Source organism: Lytechinus variegatus, chromosome 5 (assembly GCF_018143015.1).
Source record: "Lytechinus variegatus isolate NC3 chromosome 5, Lvar_3.0, whole genome shotgun sequence".
Taxonomy (NCBI): Eukaryota; Metazoa; Echinodermata; class Echinoidea; order Temnopleuroida; family Toxopneustidae; genus Lytechinus; species Lytechinus variegatus.
This window is the reverse complement of record NC_054744.1, coordinates 29,340,046-29,349,293: the sequence shown is the minus strand read 5'-3', so window position 1 is coordinate 29,349,293 and position 9,248 is coordinate 29,340,046. Positions and strand designations below refer to the sequence as shown.

Below are 9,248 nucleotides of genomic sequence, written 5' to 3'. Positions count from 1 at the left end.
TGTCATATAGAATAAACACTGAACCAAAAAAAAAACGCATGACAAAAGTGGATAGAAAAAATAAAATCACTGCATTGTACTTTGTGACTTAATAATGAACTCCGACGGTTGAATCTATAGTACCCGCCCCGGTTTGAATTCTTAATTCCCACAACCGTAACGTTGATAGGGCCTATATATACATGTATATTTAAAAAAAATTCTAACACAATTCTTATAACTGGATGCGCTTAATTGTCTGGTGTGTCATTGTTTTCAAGCAACATGCTTAACTCTAGCAAATTCTAAATATCTTAAATTGGGAGTAGATAATTTTTGTTTTGAATAACATATTTCTACACATCGTCTTAATCTATGATTCGTGCACAAAATAATAATCATAATGTTGCTAAAGCAGATTAAAGCACTAAATACAAATCAAATGTTTTAGAAACTTGTTTGGGAAACCGATACAAGAACACTAGCTGATAACAGGTTTATATGATTCCCTGGTTGTTCATGGCTGAGAACATTTTCAGGAAGTTCTGATCCAGTCACACTAATGAAAGGCTGACAGACCGATCAACGCTATGTTGCCTTATTTCAAATTGCGTATCCCCGATCGCTTTGGAACAGGCATACATGACGGTTTCGTGTGTGACTGTGGCCGGGAAACTGTGCACATACACCCGGGGCAGATACTGTACAAGCTCAATGACAGAATAAAGGAAGTCAAACGAACCTCCTTCCGATTGATTAATGGAAAATTCAGGGGTTTGGTGGAGGGGATGGAGGGGAAGGGGCTATAACGTGGATTCATCCGGCCCGGCGACCATTTGAAAGCTTGAACAGACAGGAGTCCCTTTTTGCAGTTACTGTAAGTTATGTTTTTCCGATTTATGTTTTATCCTCCTCCTCTTTTGAATACATCGCACGACGTCTTCAGCTTCAGCCCCCCTGTGCAATTCCAATTCTGGTGACTTTCCGAACATGAATAGGCCTATACAGTGCCTATATTTACACAGTGATTTGCCCATTTCCTTAACGTGGTTGATATACATAAAGACACTTTGTAACTATAGGCCAAACGAACGCAATATCAGAAAAATCAACCGGCAACGCCAAGTGTTGTTTTTGGGGTCTTTTTTAACCAAAGCCAAAAGGTTATTTTGATAGCAATATAAGCCTGTGCACTGGATCATGTCGACAGACTATTCTTCCCATCGGCTCCAGTTGACCCTGTTTTTATGGTTTTTTTTATTCTTCCTTGTTATCCATTTTCTATTACTGTGCAGTTCATTGGTGTGCATATAGACTCGGACCACAACATTTATTAACTCTGGTGTTTTATCATTTTATTTTGGTCAGTGTTAGTTCAACACCTATGAGTGATTTAACAGCATACTCGTTGTAAATTTACATTCTCTCTTTGGTGCTATGTTCAATCCTGAGAGTGCAATATTAACATCAGGGTGTGGTCCTCCAGTAGCCAGTTTTAACACCCCACATTGACTTTCTGCACCTTAACCAGGCTCCGTCTTTCAAATCACTATCTCGACTTCAAGCAATCGATCTCCCGTAATTTATGTCATACAGATCGAAATTTTAAGTCGACAACACCATGGATTATTTCGAAACGTCGACGCAGATGCTATCTGATGAGGGAATGTTTTCTGAAGACGTTACCATGGTAACGGGGACGGATAACTGGACGACCACCGATCAATACCTTCCTCCGCCACCGCCTACTTACATTGCAGCCTTGAAAAAAGCAAACAAGTATACTCTGATCACAATCCTTATCGTCCTCATGCTAGCAATGGGCTGCGTGGTAAAACCAAGCGATTTTAAAGAAGTGGTAAGTTAATTTATTTACATGATTTATTAATCAGTTTATCTTGTTCTTATTACGTCCATTTGACTTGTATTTAATTCATCATTTTCACGAGTTAGTAGCACGCTCCCTTTACTTCCACGATTTAGAAGTCAAGGGAGCGATTTATCAAGTAGAGGGAACAAGTCATTATGTCGATGTGACGAGTTTTAAGTAAATGGAACGGGTTATAAATCAAGGGAACAAGATATAAGTCAAGGGAACGAGCTATATAGTAGAGGGAACGAGCCATTGAGTAAAGGGAGAGAGTCATTGGGTCAAGGGAACGAATTTTTGTCGATGGAACGAGTTTAAAGTCAAGGGAACAAAAGTTATTAGTCAAGGGAACGAGTTATATGTCATGTAGAGGAAAACGAGCCAAAGTAGAAGGAGAGAGTCATTAGGTCGAGGGAACGAGTTATAAGTCAAGGGAACGAGCTATATAAGTCAAGCAAACTCTTGGGAACGAGTATGGGGAGGGCATAATATCAATATAAGCCCCCGTACTTAACCTTGTAAACGTTGTATAAGAAAAAGGCCGAGTCTTCACTTAAATCAGATACACTTTATCATGTATGTAGCATTATTCTGATTTTCAATCGATATTAAACAACAAGTGTTGTGTGTCAAAATTAAATCCAGTCATTAATGCGTAGTGCCTCCTTCGATGAATGTGAGTGTGACACAAATCATAAAGATTTTGGACTTAATTTCATTCGGACTAGCAAATAACGTGATCCTCTGTATAATTGCATTTAAATTTGAATGGTATAAAAAATCTATTGATAACTTTATCCACTACTTTTATTGATTATTTCTCCATCTTGCTTCTCTTAACCGAATATTCAAAATTTTGATCATTTTCTTAACAAGTGCATGGATACGCATATTTCATCGTTATCGTCAGAACCAATCAACAAAGATTATAAATAATGACAATAATTCTGCATAAATCACGAATAAATTTAGAACAACCCGAAAAGGTATTTTTCCAGTTTTTTATTATATATATATATATGTCATTGTTCAAAACCCAACTTCACCCGACAAAGGAAATTATAATTGGTATGGTGTCGAAAATCTGTCTATCTGACGGTCAATTGGATCAGGCTCGCCCTAACCATTAACCCGTCTCTGTGGTCTAGTGGTTAAGGCACCGGCGTTCAAAGCTGGGGGCCGGGTTCGATTCCCGGCGGAGACATTTTTTCGGCATCACCAATTTTTCCAAAAGGGTAGACAGCTCTGGGGAACCTTGATTGAAGCTACGCCTACCATTGTTCTCTTCATCCATTTCTTTACACTATATATATATATATATATATATATATATATATATATATATAAAAATATATATATATATATATATATTTTCTTTTTTACAGTTACGCGTGCCAAAGAGTGTACTGATCGGGATGTTATGCCAATTCGTCTTGATGCCACTGTCTGCTTTCTGCCTTGCTCTCGCCCTGTCCTTACCGGCGCCCATGGCGTTAGGGGTACTCGTCATGTCGTGTTGCCCCGGAGGAACCGTCTCCAACCTCTTCACCTTCTGGACAAAGGGAGATGTATGTCTAAGGTGGGTTTTATCATCGGGGCTGGCACCAGGATATTTTGATGGAGGGGTGGGGACAGGACGATCGATCTAGACGTAGTGACGTCATATTTATTCTCATTTGAATTATAGACGGGGGCATTATAGAGTGAGCCACCCTAGACCTCTTTTTATACCCTCACTCTACATGCTTTATCTTTCTTCTATACATAGGCGGCGGAAGCGGGGGGACAGGGGGGACGTGTCCCTCCCTAAATTTGAGGAGGGGGGACGGTCCCCCCCCCTAAATTTGTTGTTGATGACCTTTTTTTTTTTTTTTTTTTTGCTTGTCAATTTATTTTGCTACGTCCCCCCTTAAAATTTTGGGTCAAAATTTTTTGGGTTGTCCCCTCCTAAAATTTGTGGTTTCCGCCGCCAATGCTTCTATATCTCCTGTCTTATCATTTTCTTATTTTGTTAAAATCATGTCACCAAGTAGCGTCTACCCTGATTATAGAGGAGAATGGTGGCGGTCGATTATCTAAGAAGAAGAGGAAGAAGAAGAAGGAGGAGGAGGAGGGGGAGGGAAGAGGTGAAGCAGGACGAGAAGAAGGAGAAGAAGAAGGAGGAGGGGGGGGGGGGGAGAAGAAAGATGAAGAAGAGGAGATGGAAGAAGAAAAAGCAGCATTAGTAGTAGTAGTAGAAGTAGTAGTAGTAAAAGTAGTAGTAGAAGTAGTAGTAGTAGTAGTAGTAGTAGTAGTAGTAGTAGAAGTAGTAGTAGTAGTAGTAGTAGTAGTAGTAGTAGTAGAAGTAGCTAGTGGCCTAATAATATTCATCGCGTCTGTTACTGATAATTTGTTCCTAAGATTATAAGGACCACACTGTGTTCAATAGCTGTTATTAAAATATTTTTTTTTTTTTAACAATTACAATTAAACGATCAGATGATGATTACTGAATCTTTAATTTCAGCATCACAATGACGACCATCTCGACGATAGCTGCCATTGGGCTCATGCCTCTGAACCTGTTCATCTACAGCCGCAGATGGACCGATGACAATGCCGTCATCCCCTTCGTCAGCATCATCACCGCTTTGGTGTCCATCGTGATCCCAGTAACGATTGGGATGATCATCCGATGGAAGAGAATAGAGTGGACTTCGTTCATTTCAAAGGTAACTTGAAATAAGGGGCAGCGCTACAAGGGGGGGGGATCCCCTTTTATTAAAGTAGCGAGAAACAGAAAAAACACAGTGAGAAAAAAAGAAGAAAGCGAGAAGAGACAGGAAAGGTTGTCTTGCCTCCCTTCTATCATAAACCTTGGCGCTGCCCCTTGTTAAAACCAAAGCGGTCAATTGAACTGCGAAACGGTGAATTATAACATCTTTGGTTGAGGAGGTGTGGAATGTACGCACCGAAATGTTCTAGCCATAGTAAATGTTTATGATCAATCGATAAAAAAATACCAGCGGCCAATCAATACCCTCGTAGCATGTGTATGTTTTTCAAAACACTGACCAAGAACCAATAAGAGTGGTACTTTCATAATGCAATTGAGAGCATGGTGTTTTACGTTTGATCAGCAGGTATTTCGCGAAGGGAAATTATCCAACAAAGTTATCAGACAGTCAACATACTAGCAACTTATCTTCCCAGCCAATCAAAATCGAGGAAAGTTGTTGGATCTGAAAACCGGGGAGCGTTTCATGGAAGGACTTGACGTTTTATCAACGGGTTACCTGAGAGGGCTTTCACAATTGCTCGTGCGATCGTTTGCGATCATTTGGTCACAATATTTATGTTGCACAGAATCACAACGGTTGTAAGCAGTCGAACCACCAATGCTTTTAGCCCCTTTCGCGATTGGTGGTATGCGACTGCTTACAATTGTAGCGATTCCGTGCATCATTTACTGTGACAAAGTGATCGCAAACGATCGCACGAGCAATTGTGAAAGCACTCTCAGCAAATCGAAATCGGAGATTGTTGACTCTGAAAACTTGTCGGACGACACACATGTTGATTAAATGAAGAGATTATGTTCTGTTGGCATAATGGTAACGGGCACTCAAGATACCAAGAAAACCTAGTCTTCTATAGTGTTATTTTCTCTTTACCCTATTCATCCGCTTCAAGACTTCACATCCCATCAGGGAAGCCCGGCAGGGAAGCATTTCATGAATAGTGATGTTCGCGAACAGTTGTACGCTACCAAAGTCGTTAGCCTAAATTTAATTGACCCAGAGAAAATTTCCAGTGAATGTCACTGACTATTGAATATATGAAATACTTCTCTGGTTTGCGATCATTTTGCAGTCTTGGGTCTGCATTCATTCTCACAAGAAAATGCTCCTCACCCCCACCAGGGGCGTCGATCCATTTTTCAGATTGGGGGGGGGGCAAAAATCATGAATCAACTTTCCAAAGGCAAAACAAACAAACCAACACACACACAAACGCACACACACATATATATATATGACTCATGAGATAGAGATACATATCTCACCAACAAATTAATGCGAGCGCGAAGCGCGAGCTGAAACTTTTTGAATTACTGACCTGATATCAGGAAAAGGTGCCTGTTTAGGACTGTTTGTAGTAAATCATGAGGAGAATACATATCTCACTACACAGATAATGCGAGTGTCGAGACTGAGCTAAGACCTGAAAGCTTGATATTCTAAGCATTTTTTGTACCAATGATTTAGATGGGTATCTAAAAAAAAAACAATAGATGCGAGCGCGAAGCGCGAGCTGAAAATTTTGATATTTCGATCTGAAAAATATTGAGTTTTTAATAAAGAACAAGATAAATAAAATAAGATCCAACAAAAGATTATTGCAAATCGAAGCGGGAGTTCTTTTGGGGTTTAAAACGGAAAACGGGTCATTCTGTTCACTTATTTAATCATGAAAAGTAAGGGGTTTTGCTACAGAAATGATGCGAGCGCGAAGCGCGAGCTGAAAATTTTTATATTCCAATCTGAACAGCGGAGTTGTGTATCTCAGTCTCGCTTGCTGATTTCTGTGTAACATTACAATCTTATTTTCTTTTTTGCTTATCCGGAATTATTGGGGGGGGGGGGCAAAACGATATGTGTGCCCCCCAATATTTTCATTGGTGGGGCGATTGCCCCCCAGGATCGACGCCTCTGCCCCCCACCCTCTCCAAATCGCTCCCAATTTAATGGCCTATTGTCTTATATACTCCATATATATTTTTCCATCACCACTTTTAGGTTGGGAGCATCCTAGGCCTTCTGGGAATAGCCATAACCATCACCCTCACGGCAATCATCAACCCCGGGATGTACTCCGTCTCCTGGCAAGTTTGGATCTGCGTCCTCACCCTCCCTGCCTTGGGCGCCACCCTCGGTTATCTCCTCTCCTGGGCCCTACGCCGCCCGCCCGCACACTGTCGTACCATCGCTTACGAGACGGGTCTCCAGAACGTCTCCCTGGCCCTGACCCTGATCGTCCTGACGTTCGAAGGATCACCCATCATGTTTCAAGTCTTCACATACCCGTCCCTCTACGGCCCCGTCATGATGGTAGAAGGACTCCTCGGGGTCGTGGTCTACAAGATCGTGGTGAGACGTACCGGCGGCCACGAAGGCGGACCCGTCGCCGACAACGGTTGGATGAAGAAGGACATCAACTCCGAAGACGCATGCTCTGCCCTCGATTCCAAAATCTAATGCTATTGTCACAACCAACGAAACCGACTCCAAACCAATCCGATGATATTGACCTGATGACATATTATGCTTATCATAGAAAGTAGTATCCCAGATACCATAGTATCTGGGGCCCATATGGGAATCATGTGGGCCTACTGGGGCCCATGCGTACCATGTAAAACCCATATGTGGCCCATATGGTTTGTCCCACCTAGAACCCAGATAATAAAAACCATATGGGCCCCATATGGTATCTATATGGGCGATGTGGTCTTATTTCAGGGTCGACCGAGCCCAGATAGAAACATATAAGACCCATATGGGCCCCATGTGGTATCTATATGGGCGAAGTGGCATAATTATGGATCGACTGAGCCCATCGTCCATAACTTGCTTATTTCATAAACCGATTTTGATGAAACTTTTTTTAAATTGCTCCTCTCATTTTACTCTTTCCAAAATGATTGCTTCTCTTCTTGGCTTTTGGTTTCCTTTATGTAGGTGACAAGACATACGCTCCTGCAACATGAATTTTGCTCAGATCAGTGGCGTAACTACAGGGGGAGGGAGGGGACGTCCTTAAAATGTCTCTATTAGGTCACTTTTCTTGGCAATTGAGCGCGCTTCGCGAGCCCACTCAAATTTTTTGCTGGTGCTCCGCAATAGTTAGCATTGTAATCGAGTTTTTGGTTCAGTATAATGTAAAGATATAAGGATTATGGATTATTCAGTTTTGGAGGTTAGTTTTATGTTTGACCTGACGTGCAGATTTTCCATTGGAGCAGTCTTCGCCGGAGTAATTGTCGCCGGAGGAAATGTCATGGAACCCTTTAGTCTAACGATTCCGCTTTAAGAATTAAATATTCATTTTAGATTACTTTACGGCTGGAATGGGATGTTTGACAACATTTATGTACTCATCATAAATTACAGTACGATTTCTTTTTATGTTCAAATTCCTGGGGGAGGCAACTGTTTGTGCCATTTCCTTACACCTTAAGAATTTGTAGGATTCGAACCATCACATATTTTCATCGATAGAAAAATCCACAGGAAACAGTTTACTCTTTCTGAACCCACCTTTTCAATTCGTACCTTTCTTGAGATGATCAATAAAGTCAGCTACTGTGAAATACAGAGCGCCCTCAATCATTTTGTCGTTTATTTTATGTTTCCTCCGTCAGTAGAGACTCTCTCTCACAAAGAATAATCAATAAATACTCAAACATTTGTAAAGGACATCACAACACGGAATGTCCATGTTTTTATTAACGCATAACTACAATTTCTATAAAATGATGCAAAGTTGAAACATACAAGCTGTTGACAGGACACCATGCTTGCAATTCTGAATAATTGTTATATACTAATATCAAATTAACCCTTTCGGTTAAAAAAATGAACGTGTCAAGTACTTTTGAACATCCGCTGGGATCGTCCGAATTCAAAGAGAAAGTTTGTTATACGAAATGAAAGAATCGCCTGCGGCATATGTCTAATCCATTTTAAACGCTACAAAATGGGGGATGGGTCGACGCGACTACATTTCACTTTCCCGGGAATAGTTAAAAGGGTAAAAATGGTTAAAGGTTAAAAATAGTCAAAATCAGACAATGAAAAAAGAAAGACGTTTATAACATTTTAAAGTTTTGCATTAGATTTTTTTTTTTGGGGGGGGGGTAGCTCTGCATGTATTAATGAATGTGGAATGAGTACGAAGATGATGTCATATTCCTATCATATTGTACTATAATAAAATTGAATATAATTCAAATTTTCTCCACCATGGATGAAAAATTGGATTGACAACTGATTTAATGCATAAATCTTCATTGCTGCAACTGGTTTTGTTACAAGAGAGACATATCGTATACACATGTATGAACAAAATGAATAGATATAGTCAGAGCTTGTGAAAATTAAGGGAAATGGGGACATGACATCATCAGCCCACCTAACACGCCTAATGAATATTCGTAACGGCGTGCAACTGTTTTCATTAAAAAAAATTCCTACACTTTCCATAATAAAACTCGATAAATTTTTTTTTTCAGATGTTGATTAAAAGTTTTAGCGTTTTGTTCGGTGAAATTGACTCTGTTTATTCATATATACATATTTTCAGACCGGAGTATACCCCTTTAATGCATCTGTCGAGTTTTGAAACTTACAAAGACGAG

General features: G+C 40.3%; 1 protein-coding gene across 1 annotated transcript; it reads left to right on the top strand.

Annotated features, from left to right (window-relative positions):
* The first annotated feature begins 1,081 nt into the window (after positions 1-1,081).
* Positions 1,082-7,335, top strand: LOC121414874 (ileal sodium/bile acid cotransporter-like). Its single transcript, XM_041607925.1, has 4 exons — positions 1,082-1,837; positions 3,235-3,428; positions 4,356-4,560; positions 6,628-7,335. Exons 1-4 carry the CDS (start codon positions 1,601-1,603, stop codon positions 7,084-7,086), a joined length of 1,095 nt encoding a protein of 364 aa, XP_041463859.1. The 5' UTR covers positions 1,082-1,600; the 3' UTR covers positions 7,087-7,335.
* The last annotated feature ends 1,913 nt before the right edge of the window (positions 7,336-9,248 follow it).